The 24273-nt window shown below is 39.9% G+C and overlaps 1 protein-coding gene across 2 annotated transcripts; it reads right to left on the bottom strand.

Moving 5' to 3' along the window:
* Positions 1-373: 373 nt before the first annotated feature.
* On the bottom strand, positions 374-23175 carry LOC133661515 (G1/S-specific cyclin-D2-like). Of its 2 annotated transcripts, XM_062064767.1 has the most exons (5): positions 22745-23175; positions 21908-22123; positions 16808-16967; positions 9601-9749; positions 374-1848 (listed from the first exon to the last, which is right to left on the bottom strand). In XM_062064767.1, exons 1-5 carry the CDS (start codon positions 22964-22966, stop codon positions 1702-1704), a joined length of 894 nt encoding a protein of 297 aa, XP_061920751.1. In that variant the 5' UTR covers positions 22967-23175; the 3' UTR covers positions 374-1701. The 2 variants fall into 2 exon arrangements, with proteins under 2 accessions (XP_061920751.1, XP_061920752.1); XM_062064768.1 differs by lacking the exons at positions 374-1848; positions 9601-9749 and adding an exon at positions 16446-16657.
* Positions 23176-24273: the final 1098 nt, after the last annotated feature.

Genomic DNA, 24273 nt, shown 5'->3' with positions numbered 1-24273 from the left:
TTATTTTTTGGGGGAATTTGGTAGACATTTTTTTATTAAAAAAAAGTAAAGAAAAGATGAAGCGTCCCCCAAAATTCAGAAAGTGTGTGACGAATGTGATGAGGTAACGCCCTAATTTAACCTGAGGTACACAAACAATAACCAGGTAAGCAGCAAAAGATACAACTGATTATAAGGATACACGATAAAAGAATACAACACACGCTAATCCAAGAGTACTTCCAGTCCCGCACCAAACTGTGACCTTCCATCCAGTACACTCATAAGACACACAACAAAAAAGCCAAGACTCGTAAGTATACAACAAAAACTCATGTATAATAGCAGCAAACGACTGAATCACAATTAGGCATCTTTGTTTAAGACTAGAAAAGAAAAGCTTTGTAGCAGCAAGAGAATGACGTGTATAAACGTGTCACTTTGGAATCAGCTCTTTCCCATTTTTCAAAGCATACACTTTTTTTCAGGATTAAAGCATAAAAAAAAAAACATTGGGGTTCCACCCGCCCCCCACAAATGACCCAAAAAATGTGGCATTTCTTTTTTTTTACGTTAACCTCATACATTGTATAATGGCACAAACAGAACGAGCCGACAAGAGTAAAATAGGAACACAGGATATTCAGAACTATAAGAAAGTTTGGCTATGAATAAATGAACAATTCAAGTAAGGTTAAATAAACATAAAAAAAAATTAAGTCTATGATTGACTTGTCTTTTCTAGTGTATGTTCCAGAGAAATATTCTGTGTAGTCGAAGCTTTCATGACCCCGTGGGAATCCAGCCCCCCAAAAAACAAAGAAAATCAAATAACTTAAAAGAAAAAACTATCCGAAACCAAAAACAACAAAATAAAAGACCCTAATAAACCAAAGGACTTCTCCTCGACCACCATCCCCTTACCATTCTTAAGGAGTGTTTTCAAAGTGCATCAATATCGTTCCTATCCCGCCTCGCTCTAATATTCCATTAAGTGGTGATAGGAGGAACTGCAGCAGAGCTAAACAGCATTCCAGGACATCAGAACCTGGAATTCTTCTTCCCCCTGCAGAGACTTTTAGCTTACATTCCTGCCTTTTGGCCAAGCATCCATCCACACCTTTAGCCTTTTCTCCTCTCTTGTCACAACACCAAACCCGCCTCACAAAACCTGCGCGTGCCCTTCGCCACCTTCACACAACCTGCGACTCATCCTTTCTCCGCAAACCGACATGCTAGCTCGTCCCGGATCGCCAACGTAACGACTTCCTGTGTGAGCAGGCCCAGCCCGCTGCTCCGCTTCCGCGTGACTCGTAGCAGCGCTACAGGTGCTAGACTAGATGGAGGACGCCACCGGCCAGGGCGCTCCTCTGGCCTAAAACGCTCAGGAGGAACCCCTGGATTAAACTGACTGAATAACTGTATGCTTTAAATGCTAAACGAGTAACATAACTAAATACTAGCTCATATACACTATCAGTTTTTTGGTTTTCAAAGGAAATATATATATTTCATAACAGTAAGCTATTTTTCTTCAAGTATGAAAATATATTCAGGTTTACGCAGTGGCAAACCTAAGGCACTATCAAGTTTCAAGATTCTTAAATACCTTGTTTGATTAAATGTGGCACGTACAAAACAGGTGAGGGGGTGGGTGAAGGGCGGGAGAACAAAAAGGAGAAATTTATTAATCGCTAAGAGTTCATAGATTGTCATTGGAGTTCATAAATTGACGTCGCGCACGTCTGTCGGGGTGCTAGACTGGTCCTGCTGCTCCCTTGACTTGGTGCCCCCGCCGGCCCGGTTCTCCTGCTGCAGGCTGGCGGCCAGCACGCGCTCGATCTGCTCCTGGCACGCCCTCAAACAGTCCTGCAACACATAGTGAGAGTTAGTCAACACGCTTAAGGCTGGAATATACTCTCACAGCGGGGAGCTTGCGTCCCTCTGACGGCATCTTGATTGATACCGTATTTTTCAGACTATAAGTCGCAGTTTTTTTCATAGTTTGGCCGGGGGTGCGACTTATACTCAGGAGCGACTTATGTGTGAAATTATTAACACGTTACCGTAAAATATCAAATAATATTATTTAGCTCATTCACGTAAGAGAATAGACGTATAAGATTTCATCGGATTTAGCGATTAGGAGTGACAGATTGTTTGTATACGTATAGCATGTTCTATATGTTCTAGTTATTTGAATGACTCTTACCATAATATGTTACGTTAACATACCAGGCACCTTCTCAGTTGGTTATTTATGAGTCATATAACGTACACTTATTCAGCCTGTTGTTCACTATTCTTTATTTATTTTAAATTGCCTTTCAAATGTCTATTCTTGGTGTTGGGTTTTATCAAATAAATTTCCCCAAAAAATGCGACTTATACTCCAGTGCGACTTATATGTTTTTTTTTCCTTCTTTATTATGCATTTTCGGCCGGTGCGACTTATACTCCGAAAAATACGGTATATAGTTCTTCCATGAGGGGGTGGCGCCAGCCTTGTAATTCTCTTAAACACTAAGGGAGCAACCGCATCTGTCGTTGACTAGATATTTATTTTCTTGTAAAGAGTGACAGTGACCACATCTAAATCTCTGTCCACACTGGAACTAATCAGTCAGAATCATCAGTTTACTATTAATCAACATTTTACTTATAAACCAGAAGAAAATACCTTTGTGAAAATGTGCAACTTCTGAACAGAGGACGCTATTATTTGCAACACTATTCGGTTGATGAGACATGGGGCAAGACCGAGCTATCATGTAATTGAAAATAAAACTCAACTATTATAACGACATGCTGATGTTGATGTGTATGGTCATGTGTTACTGAGGTTTGGCAATAAAAGTTAAGAGTGTCTGACTTGTACTTTGTGATGCAACAACACCGCTATATGAAAAGCGCTGCATTCAGTATTATTTTTAGAGCGCACAGAGATATAAAGTACATAATATCCATTTTCATGCAAATGTTTAATCACTGTTGCTTTATTTCATACAATAATTTGAACATTTACGGGACAAATTCGGCTCGCCTGTGGTCAAGAACCTCTTCTTCAAAAGCTGACCCATCACAGCTCTGCGGTCTGCGTCAACCTCAGATTTTTGGGACATGCACGTAAACTACGCAGGGGGAGGGGGCAAGACGACGTCGCTTACGCAAGTTACATGACACGAGAGTATACACCATGCTTAAGAGTTCGGTCGACACGCTAGAAGATGCCGAGAGTCAACGCGCCAAGACTTACTTAGTCAACACCATAAGAGTTGGTCGACACGTCGAGATTTAGTCAACACACTAAGAGATGCTAAGAGTTAGTCAACACGCCAAGACTTAGTCAACATGCTTAGTTGGTTGACACGCTAAGAGATGCTGAGAGTAAGTCAACACGCTAAGATTTGGTCAACACGCTAACAGATGCTAGGAGTTGGCCGACACGCCGAGACTTACCGACACGCTAAGAGCATACTTGCCAACCCTCCCAAATTTTCCGGGAGAATCACGAATTTCAGTGCCTCTCCCGAAAATCTCCCGAGACAACCATTCTCCCGAATTTCTCCCGATTTCCAGCCGGACCGGAGTGAGGACAGCCTGTCGTCACGTCCGCTTTTCCTCCTTATAAACAGCGTGCCGGCCCAGTCACGTTATAACATCTACGGCTTTTGGAGCTCAGTGCGCAACTGCACACACAACAAGAAGGAGACTATTATATATGTCTCCGTTATCCATAGGTTTATCTATAACCCATAAAGTAGGCAGGCACGGAGCTATTTCTCAGCGTGTGTTTATCCCAGCCGGCACGTTAATACACTGACACACAACATCCAGATTCCCATCATGCATTGCTTCAAAACTACGGCAAGTAGTAATGTCCAAAAGCATAACAGAGACGAAGCAGAAGAACGCAGAAGAGACAGTCATGGCGACGACGAGTAAGAAGAAGAAATACGCTTGCAAGTTCAAAAATGATTGGAAACAAGAATTTCAGTTCATCTAGGACAGCTCGAAGAGGAAGGGGTATGCTAGGGAGAGATTGAAGATTCCAGACTCTGGTGCATTTGATGAAGGCACTTTTGTGCGTACCACACAGCAATGCATCATCAGAGAGGGTGTTCAGCATGGTTAGAAAGATAGTGACAGAGAATAGAACGAGGATGGACAATTCAACCCTAAACTCACTCATTTCCTGCAAATTAAATTTCACAGATGCTGCCCATACCTATGCTCCTTCAAAGGCTGTGCTACTGGCTGCAAAGCATTGCACTTTCAAATACAACAATGAGTAGGGGAGTGTTATGTGTGTGTATATGTGTAAATAAATGAACACTGAAATTCAAGTATTTCTTTCTATATATATATATATATATATATATATATATATATATATATATATATATATATATATATATATATATATATATATATATACTGTATATATATACTGTATATATAAGAAAAAAAAGACTTGAATTTCAGTGAATTCTAGCTATAAATATACTCCTCCCCCCTTAGCCCCACACCCCTCAATCTCCTGAATTCGGAGGTCTCAAGGTTGGCAAGTATGGCTAAGAGTTGGCAGACACACAGAGACTTAGCCAACACGCTAAGAGATGCTGAGTTAGTCAGAGTTGGCACATATTGATACTTTACATTTTCAAGATCACTAATTGGCAACACTAAATTGGCCCTAGTGTGTGAATGTGAGTGTGAATGTTGTCTGTCTATCTGTGTTGGCCCTGCGATGAGGTGGCGACTTGTCCAGGGTGTACCCCGCCTTCCGCCATAATGCAGCTGAGATAGGTTCCAGCACCCCCCGCGACAATTATGAGACAAAAACAGGCTATCAATTAAATATTTGAATTACTATTCAGTTTTTTTTACCTACAATATTTTGAGCAAAATAAATTCAATAGTGCAAAAAAAACGAAACAAATACTTGGGCTACATATTTTGAAAAAACCCTAATTGCGATTTTTCTCTCCACAATTGCGAAAGCGATTCAATGTGCGACTTTTATATTTATACATAGATGCATAAAACTGTGAAAATGAGTGAGAGAAGACAAGTTACTTTTAGACTGTCAATCACCATATTCTTGTCTCATGATGCCACAATTAGAATATGCAAGAATTTACTTTGAAAAATATTTGGCTTTATGCAGACACTCAGAGCTTTTGTCTAGTGTGTGTGTGTGTGTGACAATCATTGGTACTTTAACTACCTTAAACAGTAAAAATAATCAATAAAAACTATACAGTATTTATAGTGTAATATATAATAATGCAGGTAACCATTTAAAAAATGTATAAACTATTTCAAATTATTGTATTTTTGTTTACCATTGTACTGTAATTTGATCCTAAATAAAAAAACTAAAAAGTGGACTCTCATCTCTCAAATTTAACCTGGATAAATTTTGAACTAAAAAGCTACGTCGGATTGTCTGCTTTTTTGTTGCCATTCTCGCTTGTTTGTCCGTGCTGATGGGCTCATATTGCCCAGCCGATTCGAAGCTGAAATTTTCCCACAATGGGACATCTGGCTTTATAATCAGATTGTTTCTTCCTATTTTATGTTTCTTTGCGGAACTTCTCACAAGTGAGGGAGGCAACGTTTGTGCTTCATGTGTGTTAATACACGTGCTCAGGTGCTGAGAGCGATGCAGACCTCTTTCTCCCTGTTTGAAGCGGTAGACTAACCAAAACAAACACACACGGACTTATCAATGACTGCGAAGTATTTCGACTTCATTTTGATTTATTGTTAGATTGATTGACTTATTGACAATGGGCCCAGGCCTAGTCACCATTAAAACTTATTCCAAGGAGCAAGTGGTTATTAACGTACTGGCTTCCTACATTGCAGCGCACACAAACATGCTGTTTCCTTAAACACTTTTGATTGGCCAGGACGCAATGGACGCGAGGCTAACAGTTCTAAATGGCGAACATGTCTTGTCACTCAAATGCCGGTGAGGGAAGAAGGAAAAAAAAACCTCCACCTTTCGCGGTTATCACGCTAATTAAAACCTCTGTGTGCAATCAATGTCGATTAATCGTGCAGTCCTAATAAATACTACTATTAGCTCAGATTTAAATCCTTTGTTTTAAGTCCTCCTTTGTCCAGGGACTTGTTTCCTGAGCTTGTAACAATAATAAAAATAAAAAATAAAAATAAGAACAAATTGTAATAATAAAAAATATCTACCTAATCACTGTAGTTTTGACCATATACTGGTACTATATTTGGTATCATTACGGTCAATATTTGTAACAATTCACCCACCCTCGTTTACATCCAAGAGTTCACATGAAATTAGAATGGCTTATTGTATCCTCCTATGGTGTGTAGTGTAACATGTTTAGCTATTCCTTGTCTTTTGGTGATAAAGAAATATTTATTCACCGCAATGGAGTAGAGGGTTAGTGACTCACACTATGGAGTGACGTTAGCCGCTAGTTCACTAGCGAGGACTTGACATTGCAATGAGGACACGGTCGTTTGCTTGTTGCTGTCAAAACACAGGGAGAATGTGTCATCAAAGCGTATTGTCACGATAATGGTCCTCCCCGTTTACCTTTCCCACCTTTTTTTAGGTGGCCAAGTTAATATATTGTGCAAACCCCAATGTCTTACAAAGCATTTTGACCACAAACCACAGGGGCGCCAGAAAGGATTTGGTAAAAGTGCAGAAAATGCTGTAAATTCTAACTTGCTTTGTCATGTAAATGTTTGACGAAACCTGTCAACATATTTACGACACATTTTACACCTGAAGGGCTCATGAAAGAACAATGCAGTCACATGCACGGCATACCAGCTGGGAATTATAAAAGCGGAGCTAGGTGGTCCAGAACAATGGTACCAGCCACATGAGACCTGTGATGAGGTCCTTAGCCATCGCTTGTCCCAGTGGAAGTCCAGAAGACCCCCACCCCTACCTCCACACGGTTTGGGGTGTAAAAAGTCAATATAGGACAGTGTGAGCGGATGTTATTGGACAGCTTGTCTTTTAAACCCCCCCCACCCCCCCCCCCCCACCCCACTACCACCACCTTCTCTCCCTCACTCACAGACGTGGGAGGTCGTGGGTCGGCCGCAAGCCGGCTGCTTCAAGAATGCACCGCCACTCGCAAAGGGGGGGGACAAAGGAGGTTCACATAACATTCCTTTGAAATGTACGGGTAATTGGAACCCGATGAAGCTGCCTGTTGTGACGGCGGAGGAGGCTGTGGGGCCCACGTTGCCATAGCAATGCGACCACAAAGCTCGGCGGCGGTGCTCCTCAGAAGTGTGGCCTTTTTAGGATTGGCGGCGCTCCGGGCGGCACAGGACGAGGTCGCTGTTGATGAGCGTTGATTGTGAGCTAAACATTGCTGCTAAGTTTTACTCGGACTAACGATGCTTTAGAGAAAAAGCTTCCAAAAAAGAAACAGAAGAAAGTAAAAAGATATTTTAAAGTAAACCTCGCAGGTCACAATTGTCTCCAACTTCTCTGCTTTCATTAAACCACATAGCTTTGCTTTGTTTATTTACAAGGCAACCTCTTTGAGCTACCAATTTGGGACTTTGTGGCTTATTTTGACGTCCATTGATTTTTTTCCAGAAAAAGTGACAGTTATAACATATCGCTAGTTACATATATAATTAATGTGATCGCTCCTCCTCAGTCATATACCATAACGACAGCTTTTCTAAAAAATAAAAAAGATGACTGCGATTGCTCCTCACCAATTTTTTTCTAAAAGAATTCACAACCAGCAGCACATGTCCTACAATAAATGTGACTTTAAAAAATAAAATAATTCAGTACAATTTACTGCGATAGCTTCTCAGTTTGAAGCATCTTTTTCTAAAAGCAGTCAATTGATATAGAGCAGAAAGGCTGTGAAACAATCAACCTACTCCAAACCTGCGACACGTGTAGAAATGTGATCGCTCCCTGCCAGTTATATGCCATAACCGACAGCTTTTATAAAACAACTCAGTCAAAATAGAAGAGAGTAGGTGACTCCAAAACAATTAATTAAGTTGAATAGATGCGGGATAATTTCTGCTATTGTTCCTCACCAGTTGTAAACAATAGTCACCTTTTTCTAAAAGAAGTCACAACCTGCAGCACATGTCATACAATAAATTTGACCTTTTTTAAAAATAACTCAGTAGCAATATAATAGTAGGACCCCATGGAGAAAGGAAATCCTCAATCCACAAAGCCAAAACCTGCGGTATATGTAATAATTAATTTGACTGCTCTTTACCAGTTATATACGATAATGTCACATTTTATTAAACAACTTATATAAAAGACAAGTGACTCAAACGGTCCAAGTCCAAACCTGATGCACGTGTCATGATTTATGCGATTGCTCCTTGCCAGTTGTAGGAAATAGTCTCCTTTTTCTGACAGAACTCATTAGAAGAGTAGTATGACTCTAAAACCATTGACAAAATCAAAAACCTGCTGCATGCTTGCTCACATAGGGAGGTGTCATATGCCGCAGGTTTTGACTTGGATTGCTTCACTGCCTTTTTGCACACCAGGAATAGGTCACTACGTTAAAAACCGAGGAGTGATTGCAGTAAATTATTTTTGTATCCTTTCGGCTATTTGGATTGTTTTGGAGTCACCCAATTGTCTTCTATTTTGACTGAGTTGTTTTACAAAACTGGCGAGGAGCAAACACATTGATTATTATACGTGCTGCAAGTGTTGAGTTTGTGAATTCAGTCTATTGTCTTTCTTTTCTTCTATTTTGACAGTTATTCGAGACAACTCGCCCCTCTGTTGCGAGTTGTCGTGATTAAATGTAACATGTTTATGTGTGCATTGCATGGAGGTTTTTTCCCACTCCAGACTAGGCCCCCTTAGGAGCCCAGTCTAGATTGTATTTTTTTACTCATCTTCTTCCCTACCTTTTTCTTATCTTTTACGGGGCGCCTTTGGCGACCCATCAGCGTTCCTGTTCTGTAACCATGTACACTGTTTGTTTGTCTAATTTTGAACGGGTTTGTGCTGAAAACATAGTTTTGTTGTACTTGTGCAATGACAATAAAGTCCTATCCTATCCTATCCTATTTTCTGAAATGCGACAGTTATTTTATGTAATTGGAGAGGAGCGATCGCAGTTATTCTACCACTTTGCGACGCTTGTTTGTGTCAGTGTTTACCCTCCCACTACCTGTGCCCCTCCACAGCTGCAAAGATAATAAGGTGGGGGTGAAATAAACATACAGTAAGTAGACAAGTTAGAAAAGATGGCGGCTATAATAGCAGGCCTCAACTGCATTAAAAATGTCTTGCTAAGATGAAGAATTAAGACTCCGGGTTCAACCTCTGATTGCTTCGAGAATTGATTGCCTGCCAAAAAGTGGTCCAAACTATACTATTTAACATTATGCACTTTAAAAAAAAATCTGATCTCCGTGGTGAGCATGTTTCTCCATTAGGAGGGGCAAAGAGCTCCCCAGCAGAAACTGCATGTGTGCGACCGCAAGAATGTGGGCTTGGAGTTTTAAGGAGACATTCCCGCTCTGCCGCTGCTCTTTATAGCAGCAAAGGATAAACAGCTCCGAATCGCTCCTCTTCTCGTATTGTCTACACTCGCTTACCACTTCTGTGTTGGTGATCTTGGCAAGCAGGTCGGTCAGGTTATCTCGAGCCAGTCTCTGGTCGCTGTGGTCCAGCTGCAGGCCACATATGGCGGCCCCCATGCTGCCGCTGGCGATCATGGAGGGAGGGTTCATGGCAAGCCGGTCGTCTGGTAGAAGAAGCAGAAGACTATTTAAGCAACGAGTCGCACAGCAGCAGTGCTTCACTTTCCCAGGGTCTGAATTTCCAAAACAGGGGGAAATTTGTATGTTTTCCCCCCTTGGAGAAAAAGTCATGATTAGAAAAACAGGGCAGGAATCCACAGACTTGCCGCCCGCGCCTGGGCTTCTGGGAACGAGTCCTTGCAGTGCACGTGCAGAAGGGCCTGAACGCACACGGATGGATGTTGCACAGACTACTGAAGCAACACAAGCCTAAAACCCGACAGTTATTCGCCCTTTTTGGAGAACGCGCGCTCGAGAGCGCATGCACATTGCTTCCACTCTTTGTCACGCGTCTGTGGTAAAATGTGAGCATTTGGGAGGTTACAGGTCAAGTTCTTCCACACCAAACACACCTTTTTGCACTTCCCCAAACTGTTCCATAAAGTTGGAAGTAGGGGTATAATAAACAATATTAATGATAAAAGGCGGTAAAACTCCCAACAGTTAACAGTGCTTTGATGAGCTAACATGAAAACAAGACACGTTATGTCTTTCCCTTTTAAGAAACCAAGTATCCCAATCCAAACTTGCCTAAACACATTGCTGTCTGAGCAACCAAGCTATTAAATTGTGCACATTATATAAGAATTAGAAGTACTTTATAGGCGGATTCAACAATACCGCAATAATGTTGGTCACGTTAACTTTGATATGACATGTTCATATCATTTTTAATCTCAAGTTGGAAGCATACAACGTCATGCAGAACTCAATTTTAGTCTTTAATTTAAATTAGAACATAAGAATTTAGTTTTAGGGTAGGGCTGCAGCTATTGATTGTTTTAGTAATGGAGTTTTTTCGATTAATCGGATCAAACACTTAATAGGGAAAATAGTTGAAATAAACCATTGTTCTGCCTGTCCTAAACTTCATTCTTTCTTCTAATAAATAAACATTTAACATTCAAATTGCACTTTTAAAATGTTTGCAATAGTAAAAATAAAAAATAAAACATTGTTCACTGCCACACACATACCCCTGTACTCATGTACGCTCTATTGCAGAGGACGTGCGGAATCTATGTCCGCATATTTAAAGTTCCAGGCACTCCTTGCGGTCCGTATTTAATAAATTATTAGTTACGCTCATTAAATGATTAACAAAAACACCACAATATGAATCTTCGCTTTTTTTTCCTAATGGCAGTGTTTCCCCTACATGATCATGGCGGCCTGTTCCGGCAAAATGAAAGCTGCCCTACCTTTAAAGATTAGGGAGTTTTACATGAGAACAAATGTAAGTAACAATGTATGAATGGATATATATAGACTAATATTGGCGCACTATTGACTAGTAATGCACCGAGAATTCAGCCGCCGAAACAGCACTTCCAAAACCAAATGTGATGACGTAAGCCAGTGGTGTCCCAACTACGGATCGCGGGCCATGTGCAGCAAGTCGACGTCCTAAGTTTGGCCCACGTGATGTCATGAGTTTTAATAAAGAATCTGGGCACCAGGGTGTTTCCAAATCAATTTTAAACATCTGACAATCTAATTGCTGCAAATGTTCCACTATCTTGTGGACAATGTGAGTAATTCAGGTCAATGACCATAAATGTTTACTTATTTAATTTCATTAATATATGACCCAATCCAAACAACCTTCCCTAGTCATGGTGCGAAGAAAAAAAACTGCAACCAACACAAAAAGTCAACACACATGGTCACAATATGGTTAAAGCACCATATAAAATTCAGAATTACACCCATTTAAATCCATGTGCTCCATGTTCGTCGTGGACATCCAGCGACAAAAGTAAAGAGTCTCCAAACACGAGTACAGTCTTCAATAATACCAGAAAAAGAATAGATTTTTGTTGATAGCCGTTTTTAATAAAGAAAATGTCACTAAAAGAAAGTCTCTACAAACGTTAGAAATTCTCAAAAGTACATTGTACAATAAACAACTGAAAAATAAAGCAAAATAAGAAAAAATACATTCAGAAATATATATCATTTTTTAACATTTTAAAAGAAAATATATGCATCACGGCAGATCATGCAAATTATGAGAACATCATATAGACCACGCCCCTAGCCACGCCTCCACGGCCACAAGTGTATTAGCAATCTGGGGAAAACTGAATCAAATTAATCGGTTTAATCAATCATTGCAGCCCTATTTTAGTATTAAGTCTGATAGCTTTCACCTAAAAGGCGACGAGCTGAGGGGTCATGTGACAATTAAAACTGGCTTCTTCAGGACTGTTCTCGTTAAACAGGTTCAAATTATACCTGAATACTTATATACAAACTTATTTCTGCTTCCACACGAGCGTCTCCCTGTGGCTTCTTCTCTTAAGGGCTTCATGTTATTAATCCTTTGCGGAGAAAAAAAGTTGGACACGTTGAATGAAGGCGCTAACATTTTAAAACGAGGGCTTCTACAAAATTCCTGCAATAAAAACTTGCATTATGAACTTGCAACTTGCAACATGAATAACCTAATGATGAATGTGTGTCCGAGCCATCGTGAACCTTCTTGCTTGTCCCAGAACCAGCTGTTCATAGGACTACTTATAAAACTTCCAAACATTAACATTACTGTGCAACCACAGCAGTCTGCCGCGCACTTTGCTCACTGTGGCCGCTTACAGGAAGCAGGCACAAACCACTAAAACACACCCATATACACAGTATATATATATACGTATATACAAAACTACAATCTATTTGGGGTGACGAGTTGGGGATATTGGGTCACATTTGGCTTAAAAGGCCATGACGCGTGTGCAGTATATTTTTATAGATGCTGTGGGAGTAGAGATGGGTACCTTTCACATTTAATCTGAATCTGGTACTCAACAGTACCAATTTTTGTTACTTTTTTGTGTGTTCATGTAGTAATCAATGTTAATTTGCTTAATAATAAAATCTAATTTTTTAACATTTAAAAGTGAGCTGATGATAAATGTACTTTCCAGTTGATATATTTCGCATCTTCTGAGTCTCATTTGCAAGTAAACATTAATTTCAGATTAAATCGAATGTTCCCGGTCTTGTATTTTGTTGAGTCCTACAAAGTATTTATACTGTAAGTATTGTACTCACTACACAACAGCTGTTTGATTGTAACATGTATCTTAGTTGTAGATTTCAATACCAAATTTAGAGGTGTTGAAATCATGCATAATCGCAAATGCTAATTGTTATCATGTGTATAGCATATCCAATGTGAAATAGCATCGATATAGTGTATTTTTAAAATTGAAGCCTTACTTTTCAGAACTTTCTATCAGGCTTGCTTGCTTTGTTGCAGGGATGTGACGATAAACAATGACAAACTTTGGTAAAACTTCCAACTGTTAGTATTACGGTTTTTAATAACAATTATCGTAAAACCATGACTAATGCCATTGATAAAGTCAAGCACTGGTGACACTGCTCATTTACTGGGAAAGCAAGCTAGCGCTAGCTAACTTAAGTGCTAACATGAACACAAGATACATTATCGTCTTTTTCTACTCAAAAAACCAACATTCCCTAATCTAAACTCATACTGTCTGAGCAACTAAGGTATTCAATTGTGTACATAAAACCTACAGGATGTGTTCTCAAACAGACATATTGATCAATACTCGAAGCAATATGACAACCGGAAGTGAATTTGTGTGATATCACAAACCGGATGTGACGTACCCAACATGCTTTTTCTTTATCATTAAAAACACACAAAAGTTTACAAATTAAAACGGAAGAAGTTAACATATTTAAACATAAAAAATATATGGCTCTTGAGTAGCCAAAACAATATCATTATATAACATATTTCTTCTGCCAAGTAAGTATATTGTGTGGCTATTTATTATTTTAATAAAACTTTGTTGTAAGTGTGTATGAGCACTTTTTGAGCACATTCAACAACACTGTGATAATGACAGTGATATTACATTTTTGTATGGGTACATCCCTACTTTGTTGGCAAGGAAAAGTACAACATTAACTTGAGGCAGTCTGCTACAAATACACTTGTTTGCCCGCCAAGTGTTTAAGCAAGTGCACAGTCTGCAACCGGAAGTGGCATCACGTGTAACAAAAGCTATCAAAATATGGTACTATTTGATTTTACGTGAATCGATACGGACTTTGTTCGGTACCTATAAAAGTACAAAACTCTGTACCCATCTCTATGTAGGGGGGACAAAAAGAAAGTAAAAAACTAAAGCAAAACAAATATGTCCAGAAATATACCTTTTTTGTCTCTTCCTTTTCTAGCACACATGCTTGTTAAAAGGGGAACAGCATTTTATTTGGAATTGTGCTTATTGTTAAAATGTTTTATGAGAGACAAGAAGTCAAAACATTTTTTTATTTGCATTCTAATTTGTAAAAATCGGCTCGTTCTAGGTGGCTAGCAATGTAGCTAATGGGAGCAATCCATTCTGCCTCTAAATTACTTTAAAAATGCATCCAAAAAAACGGCAACAATACTTCATTTAAGTTCCGTAACCTGTATAATAACTAAGCTGTATAAACTTTATTGTAAGAACACGGGGCGGCGTGGCGAAGTTGGTAGAGTGGCCGTGCCAGCAATCGGACGGTTGCTGGTTACTGGGGTTCAATCCCCACCTTCTACCATCCTAGTCACGTCCGTTGTGTCCTTGGGCAAGACACTTCACCCTTGCTCCTGATGGCTGCTGGTTAGCGCCTTGCATGGCAGCTCCCGCCATCAGTGTGTGAATGGGTGAATGTGCAAATACTGTCAAAGCGCTTTGAGTACCTTGAAGGTAGAAAAGTGCTACACAAGTATAACCCATTTATCATTTATCATTATAACACTGAGGTACTATTTTTCTAGCATAGTGACACATCGCCGTGCGACGGCATTAGCTGTAAGCTAGCTTCTTGTGTCAGCAACTAATGGCTTTTGGGTTTGTAATGCACAACACACCACCAATATGTACTGACTGAAAAACATGAACAATTATATTACAGTATCTGTAATGTATTAGCCCACATTTCATGTTTTGTTTGTACAATGCTAACTTGACAGTGTACTAACAAGCATGATGTGCTGCATGTATCATGATCAATATTATTATGTTTGGTCAAGATGGGACGTTTTTTCCAGTTGATTTTGGGTAAGCATGCCATTTATGTCGGCATAGCTTGGCTCCAAGTTCCACATTTGCAGCTTCAATCAACGACGGTCTTCTGACTCTCAGTTTCCGTCTGTTCCAACGTTTCACAATTTCTTTGTGCTCGCTTCTATAACCAGCAGTTCATCCACCATATATACAGGTTAAAAAATATAAGGTTATGAATCATCATTTGCCCCAAAAATAGCAATTTTCGTCGTCTGTTACAAAGTCTGCCATGAAAAAAACAGACGTTTCTGAAAGTAGGAAGACACATTTATTGCCGAAAGTCGGAAGTGCTTTGCTATGGGAAGAGAAATAAATGTGCCAAGTAAATAAGTTCCCGTAATGCCTAAAATGACCAAAATACTGAAAATATTGTACATATTGTTATGAACCTGTCTGTTACTACATTATTATTATTTTATGGTGAGTTCCATTTGTACTGAGAAGTCTGAATTTTCGAGTTCCTAGTCAAAATTTCAACTGGAACACCCCTCAAGGTCAGATTTCTGACTCGGAAAGTTGGAGCATTCTCACCATCCCCGAGTTTATTTCAAAGATGGCTGCTATGGATGTAAACAATCATATCCGCTTCTTTAATATACGTTCTTAGCACTTCGGATTAGTTTTTGTCGCAGTAAATCAGCCATATACAATGTATTGTACATTTATATTTTGCAACTTCACTGTAGTGTAAACTACATTCATTTCATGATATATACATTCTACATCGCTAGCAATAGCGTCTGTGTTTTATTTTCATCCACCGTGTTTGAAGGTTGCAGGAAGAGTCCATATTTTTTTAATAAGTTGTTTGTATTTAGACAAGGCAAGCACCAAAATAGCTTTCCTGGATGTGGCCATCTTCATTTCCGACATCGTAACTGGAACGCTCACAACTCGGCTGTGATGTCGTTCCCAGCTACGACTTCCCACTTCCCAGGTAAATGGAACGCAGCAGTATACTTGCAGTGTGTACATAATGCGTTGATGAAGGATTTTGAAGTTGTTTTAGTGGGCTTTGAAGGCTACGATGGTGACTCCCGTTAGCCACATCTTACAAGCGTTTTTATCATCTTGAGAATTAAAAAAAAAAGAAAGAAAAAAAAGACTTGTGTTCTTGTCCCTAAAGATTGTGAACGATAAGCAATAAACACAAAACATGTAAAATAGCGGGCTTTCTAACACTGTCTATTCATTTTAAATACTTGGTCAATGGATTTCAGTCTGAGCACATTAAACAATATCGCGATAACTGATAATTTAGGTCACAACAATGGTGATAGGAAATGTTCATACATACATAAAGTTAAGTGTGAGGCTACATCAAGGCAATAACGGTCTTGGGCTGATAGGAGGGTCTTTATTGCCCCCAAGTGACCTCCTTTGCTGCATTTCCTGCCATTGAGTTAGCAGGGAGAAGGCGGCGGCGGCACACAAAGCGTGACGTTAAACTGAGCGTCGGATCAGCGCTGCTGTCCAGGATATGAAAATATTAGTGAGATTCCAAGCACAGGCAGGGGAATGTTATAAGACAACAGGAGAGAGAGGAAAAACTGAAGGGGAAAAAAAATGTTTATTTTGGACACGAGGCCGAGCAGGAAGGAAGAAAGGAAGGGAGATCACGGGATCGTCGCCATGACTTTTTCAACCTGGAGGCTTCCCTGTCAACAAATAACACGGATGAGGAGGAGAGGAGGAGTTGGTGTGATAGGATAGGAGAAGGATGGACACGGTGATTTCCAGGGCCTGCAGCGCAGTGAAGTCAGCTATTGTGGGATAGGAGAGGCGAGAAATAGGTCACATGTATGATGACTCATGACGGGGGAATGCTTGCACGCGTGGGAAAACTTTCAGTGTGTTGGGGGGGGGGGGGGGGGTATTGGTGAAGACCGAGGGTTAGGTCAAGGTGGGACTACCTGTGGCGCATAGTGCGATGAAGGTCTGCGTGTGCTTGCGGACCATGGCCACCTTCTCCTTAGGTAGGGGCAGCCGGCGTATGATGTGCTCCACGAAGTCGTTGGGAATGACCGCCGCCATGTTCCACTTCAACTTGCCCAGCACCACCAGCTCCCAATCCTGAAACATCCAGGTGACACATGAATCAGTCGCTGCAAAACCAACTACCGCTGCCTAGGCTACAGTAGGTGGCTATATAAATACGGTCGCTTTTTGCAAGCGCCTTGTTACTCTGCATGTCTGCTCAACCCAGGTGTGTTTGGAGAAACAATGCCGTCGCAAACTGGACCCACACTAAATATGCAATCCAGTTTGTAAATCAGTCCCTCCAGGATTTCGCTGGCTTTTTTAAAATGTTGTAGCCCAAAATGCCAGAATTTGCAGCAGCTTTTTCAAAGAGTTGTTTTGAGGCAAGACCATGGAATTAACTTTGTGAATTTGCTACCAATGTTTCGAGTGTTCCTTGAAACCTTAACCTCAAAAAGCACAGGATTTCAACAAAAATTGGAAAAATATTGATGTTGTACTCAGAGTGGTTACTTTTCCGTGAATTGGTGACCTTGCGAAATCCTGGAGGGACTGTTAAATGACGATTTGATCGCGTCACAAAAACGCTGTCCTTTTACTCAAGAATTCTTCGCTGCACTGTCAGCATGGCCGACACTACCATCTTACTCTCCCTACCCCAAGGCCGACCAGGCTTTGCTGCCCTGGTATTTTTGTCCATTTTAACTTGCTTATTCTTAGTCCCCGTCAAAAGAAGAACGGCAGAAAAACCTCTTCAAGTGTCTTTCATGCAGAACAAGACAAGGCGGAGTATAATAATCAAACAAACCACCTGATTTATTTGATATGGCCATAACAGTTACATTGGACAAACCAGATGCACTGCCTTAAGTGTTATTGTGAGAAAATGCTAATTTTTAACACCTGTCCACAGGATACAGAATATGTGTTAATATGTTACAAAATATACAATGAATGAAAATGTACAATACATTAATAATGTGTACAACTTTGATCTGATTTCTGCCACAGTTTCAGATGTCAGGTAAAGAGGTTTAGGTCTTATTGCCATTTTAATTTAGTGGGAAGAGTGTTCCACAGTCTGGGTCCGTTAGAAGAAAAGGTGGATTGTCCAAAAGATATTCTGAACTTTGGAACCACACAGTCCCCACTAACTGAGGATTCAGTGTCAAGTCTGCAAGAGCCTTGACGTCCGACAGCCAGACGAGAGACCAGCAGCACATGATTAGTTAGACATTTAAAAAACAATTTTAGTGTGCTAAAATTGACAAAATCTTCTAATGTAAAAGCTTGTGTTTCATAATGCCACCTCACAGGTTCTCTATCAGATACCTTGATTGCCTGGTTGCAGGGATGTGGGTAAAGTGTGCGACCATGAGGTTAGACAATAGGAGAAATGAGAATATATTGTTGCGTGTAAATACAACAGAGCAGCTGGACGAGACAGTTCTCTTCTAGTGAAACGAAAGCAGTTAAAATTTGACATGACCTTTTAGCACACATTTTTTACCTGGCAATTTAAATCTTGGCTGTACAAGTGTGTGTGTGTGTGTGTGTGAGAAAAAAGTAAACATCACAGATATTAGTCACCTCAATTCTAAGCAAGAAAATCAGGATTTACATTTGCAGAATTGAGTTGCCAAAATGACTACAGAGTTGAACTGCACAGTTTGTGTACTGCTTGATTGTGTTCCGATTCGACATTGGTATCGGTATGATATCAGCCCCCCCCAAAAAACGGATTTCATGTAAAAGGTCTGATATAAACTTTGAGACAGAGTCGGACAGCCCGTCAACATTTAATTGTCTTTAAATAAGCACACAGGTTGGTCTTTTCTTGTATTTTACTCAAGTGATTTACAAAAAGGTAAACGTGGTAGGCTATACGTAGGCTACTAGGAGCTAGCAGCTACACAACAGCTAAGCACACAATAGCACCTTCATTGAACAATAGTGCGGTCTAAAAGAGCAAATTGGTCAATATAAACAAGTATCAAACAATTATTGCTGCATATTACTTACACAGACAAAGTCTCCAAGACGGAAGCGTATTACAATGTATCCAGTAACAAACGTGTTCGCATCATGAGCTTAATTTAATTATTGTGGCCACTTGGTATCGCCAAAAAACAATTACCACTCCACTTCCATTTAAATACAGCATAAGTCCATTCCAGACAATTATTAGTAAATAGATTAGTGTTTTTCATAGCTACCATTGTTCTGTTTGACAAATTTCACTTGATCAAACTTTTACACTTACACACTACACAATTAGTATGTAAGATTTCTGACATTGTATCAGATTAATATCGGTATCGTATTAGAAGTGAAACATTTGTATCGGGACACCCTTAGTACAATTAATTATTTTTTTTAATCTTGTTTTATGTTTCCTTACTTATAAAATCTGTGTCAGCTGCTGAAGATTGGAATTCCCCAAAGGAACAATAAAGTATGTAAATGCAGTACAATTATTACAATCATGACACAGATGCTGTGCAACACACGAAAGCTAAAGGAGCGAAAAAGACAAGACTTTCGGGTCGCGGTCAAAGCATCGATGACGGAGGAATCTTGCAAATAAAAAAACCAATTTCCTCCAACAGCATGTAAACATACTGAGCAAGTCCTTTAAATCCTTTATTCTATCGCACCACAAGCCCTCAGTATCTTATCATCTGCGTGCCTTTCTCATTCCTCACATCCTTTGTGTGCACAGCGGCGACATGTGACGAGCCGCTCCAAGGCAGCGAGCGCCTTCTTTCCTGTCACAAACGGAAATATACCATAATACTTTTGGTCACAATCATATTACATTTTCAAATCGTTGCATCCCTACTTGCGAGCTATCAGCAGCACATCGCAGGGTCAGACCAATATGTACATTAAATAAACATGAACCAATAGTCAAATCAATTAACAATATGGAAATGAACTACAACATTGTCGTAATTATGTCCATGTTTTTGTTTTTTTTACGTCTCTAGGGTGCAAGAGGGTTCACTCTGTGCATTGCTCTCAACAACTAAGCACGTTTATTTACTAGCAGAAGTAAATGAACGGAGCGAATCCTCCTGTCAGTCATCGACAATCTTTGTCTTGATGGGCGGGGCAGGGGCGCTATCTTACACTCACACAGGACGCGCGAATAGCTGCTCGCTCGTGAAAAGCCCCGCAAGGTAACGAAATTTAGGAGGAAAAAATATCATTGCACAGCCAAATGTTCCAGTGTGGGAATATTTCAGCTTCAAACCGAATGAGCAAGATGAGCCAAACAACACGGACGGATGAGCCAGTATAAACATTTGTTGGAAAGTGATAGCAACAAAAAAAAGACAAAAAAACACCAGACTTAGTTTTTCCAACTGGGGAAAAAACTACACTTCAAGTTGTTCAATATTTATTGAAGTGCAAAAGACAAATTGAGAGTACATTTTATTTTTGTTTACTTATTTTGGATAATTACATATGACCTTCTAATTACAATGGTAAAACATAATGAGAAATGTTGTTTTAAATGGTAACCTGCATTACTATTATGTATTATGATTTCATTAGCGCTTCATTTGGTCTTAAAAAAATATTGTTCATTAGCATTGATTTTGTGGGACAATATATCATCCAGCAAAATGTATTAATGGCCCAGTCCTAACATTGAGTATTTTTACATGTTCATATCGAATGATACAACATGATGCGGTTACAAACTTTTCCAAAATACATTTTTTTCAGTTGTAAATATTCCAATGTAAAAAGAGTCCCATAAATGTTAGTGCTTATCGTAAACAAAAGTCACTGTGATAGAGCACATGAGTTGAAAACCCTAGACCTAACACATTAATTAAATTGCTTATTGTAGTACACATGTAGACAAATGCAATGCATCCTTGTATTATCATCATAACTACCTACTTTTTTTGGCCTCATTTATGCTCACATGGGCATATTTTCAAGTGTATTTATGCTCATTTGCATTTGTATGAATAAATGACATATTATTAGCACCAAAAGTGCATTGGCGTCAAACATTTGAGACACTGTGTAGGTTTCTAAAGGTATTGAGTCATTTGACTTTTAACATGACCCAAATTAACACCACTGTGTGTGTGCTGTATCTTCGCTGATTCAAATAAGTGGAAAAAGAGAGATAAGTGAGGGAGGTGTCAAATGTGAATGTACTTCCTGTTATCAAGGGCAAATATTTGCCATCAAGCGATTGAAGTTAACGGCCCCTTTGAGGATTTCATTCATGCTAGTGGCACACATCCAGGAGTTGAATGACGCAAAAACATTATTCATGCTCTCTTTTTGCCCTTTTTATTCTGACAATATGAATACTGTTGCCGGTTGTGTGAAGCCCACAGGCGGTAAACAACATCAAGCAGATAATGGACAACCTGTCACAGCATGCAGTACTAAACCTAATGCACACATGCTTGCATTTAACCCGCTTTAAGCCAATGTGGAGTCTGCTGAATGAACGCGGTGCAGCTTTGCAGCAAATGTGCTCACTTCCTGGACAGATGCCCCCACCCACCCCACATCTATCGTCTAGCTGAAGAAGCAGGCTCTCCTCAGGCCATCCTGTGAGGATATCCAGGAATATGTAGGCTCAGACCATCAAATAAGTCACTTGTCATTTCCCTAAGCAGTTGTAGAGCAACACAATAGGATGGGACTTGTTTTAATTAAACATATGGCGTGTTACATCAAAATTTGGTTGTATGAATTAATAAACACACAGCAACTTTGATGCAAATTAAATTATTACTGGGATTTTTTTTGCTTTTCTTTGCTCTGGTGCAACGAAAATAGACTTAGCATCTATGGAATTTCAGTATGAACACTAGATGGCATTACACTCCAGTCCCAAGCAAGAATCTGGCCTTTTTTTTTTTTTTTTTTTTAACACAGCACTTAAAAGGAAGATTGGAAGCTTCCCGTGAAAGCATTAGCATTAGAATATGACCCCTCCAATCAAGAAACTGCATTGATTGCCCCTGCCTGCAACAGTGAAAGGGTCTGCTTACCAGCAGTTCTGAAGGCGTGATGGAGTTGTCTGTGTACATGCACAGCTTCTCCGCTGATAGCGGCCTGCTGTCCTTTAACTTGGAGGCCAGGAAAATACACACAGCAGCCAGCAGCTGCAGGAAACTTTTTCTTGTGGGCATGACTGCTAGGAATCTGTCCAAATAATTAATGGCTAAAGGGAAGACATCTTCACTGCTCCTCTCCTCCTCACACACCTGGAAATAAAAAATAGAAAATGTTAATCCACGCATTGTTAAGTGCATTTGAAACAACATGGATGTTAAAGACGAGGTTCATACAAAAAGCTGTGCAATAATGCACATTTTATTGTTGCAGATTTTCTGCAAAGTCCGACAAGGTCACTAAGAAGTCGTTAAGCAACACGCCTCGACATTTTGCTTCCTTGTTGCAAACATTAAAATAGATTTGTCAAGACGTTTATGAATATTGTGCATGCAATTCCGACAAAAAGTTCCAATTTGCCATGCAGGCTGCCTCCAGTGAACCCTGGTCGCTTTAAAAAAAACATATTGCAAAGCACAAAAGTGTTTTTTTTTACAAATTGAGATGAGTTTTTTTTTAAAAGAGGTCATTTTAAAGTTGCTAGCAAATGTAAATAGTCAAGCTAGGCTACTTTTTAGAGGCTGAATTGTCTTCGTGGTGGAATTTCCGACTCTCCCACGCCTTTTGGTGAGTCATCCTCACCCAATTGTCACAGCAGTCCACACGAATGGGGAGAAAAAACATCCACTTGAGGATGAAAATGTGCAGCAACATGGAAATAATGAACAACCAAGATAGCTTGTTAGCTTGTTAGCATTAAAACAGGCACAAACCTCGTGCATCCAGCCTGCAACCATTCGTCTCATATAAGGCTGAATTTCCTTCTGGAACCGCTGGATATATGAGCATTGAGGTAAAAACCTGTCCTCGGTTGTTAATAAACTTTGCAACACTCTGTGATCATTGAGGATGTTCGGGTCAGGCTGGGCTTTCACCACCGAGTCCGACTCGAGGCAATAAAGCTCCATGACTCGGCACTCTTCTTTTTTCTCCATCCGGTTTTGCGGCTAAATATTAGGATAACAACAATTCAGCTGAGACGACAGACCGGAGGAGAAGAGTTCAAGTCAAAACATGAGGCTGAGGCTGAGGCTGAGACTGCAAGGTTTATTCCAGTCTTGCTGCCTCCGGCTTGCTCAGCCCTTCTGCTTCTTCGGACCTCTGCCTGTCAAGCCTACCAGCGGGGGAAGCGGGGCTTCCGGTAATGCCTTCAAAACAAGAGACATTTACATGCACATTTCTACGACTCTGACGAACCAAACCGTTTTTCCGGTTTTGTGTTCTTCCACTTAGATTTGGTTTATTAAAAAAATTACAATACAAATTAATGAACATTAATATGTTGCTAATTTCCAACTCCAGGCACCTGGCACGTTGATGTTAAAATGAAGACAAACACATTCAAAACATAGTACACAGATTCGCAATATTAAAAATGTTATGGCCCCAGACTTAATAATAATATAGAATCAATTGTCAGTCAAAGACAGGATTTGTTACCATTATTAATTTACAAGAACATATTAAAAATATGCGTCTATATGTTTTACAATTACACATTAAACTGAATAAAAATTGTTGTTTGGCCTGAATGACTTGCGCTAACAACTGTCCCGTATGCACATACATACACACAAACAGCAGATGGAGAGATCTGTGATAATGATTTTTAAAAAATGATGCTATGGTTGCTATATGATTTATATTATGGGTAAAATCAAACACTATAATTAGGGATGCAACCATAAACGGTAATGACTCCCGACAGTATTACCGTATTAAATTAAAATGATTGTTTACCACACTTTAATAAACTTATGAACCGACTAGCTGTAGCTTGCAAGTTAGCTTGAATGCTAACATGAACACAAAAGACTAACGTTTTTGCCCATTAAAAAAACGTCATACCACACATTCGACAATACCGCGATAATAATGATAACCATGACAATTTTGGTGTCAATAACCGTGATATGACATTTTTATATCGTTACATCTCCACTGTGGGCAGCACTGTGGAACAGGGATTAGTGCATGTGCCTCACAATACGAAAGTCCTGAGTTCAATCCCGGGCTCGGGATCTTTCTTTGTGGAGTTTGCATGTTCTCCCCGTGACTGCGTGGGTTCCCTCCGGGTACTCCGGCTTCCTCCCACCTCCAAAGACATGCACCTGGGGATAGGTTGATTGGCAACACTAAATTGGCCCTAGTGTGTGAATGTGAGTGTGAATGTTGTCTGTCTATCTGTGAATAACCCTGGCAAACATTTACTAAAACAAACTTTCTCACAGGAACAGCGGAA

The sequence above is a fragment of the Entelurus aequoreus genome, linkage group LG12, assembly GCF_033978785.1.
Source record: "Entelurus aequoreus isolate RoL-2023_Sb linkage group LG12, RoL_Eaeq_v1.1, whole genome shotgun sequence".
Classification (NCBI taxonomy): Eukaryota; Metazoa; Chordata; class Actinopteri; order Syngnathiformes; family Syngnathidae; genus Entelurus; species Entelurus aequoreus.
The sequence above is the reverse complement of the archived record's forward strand: the minus strand, read 5'-3'. Positions and strand labels throughout refer to the sequence as shown.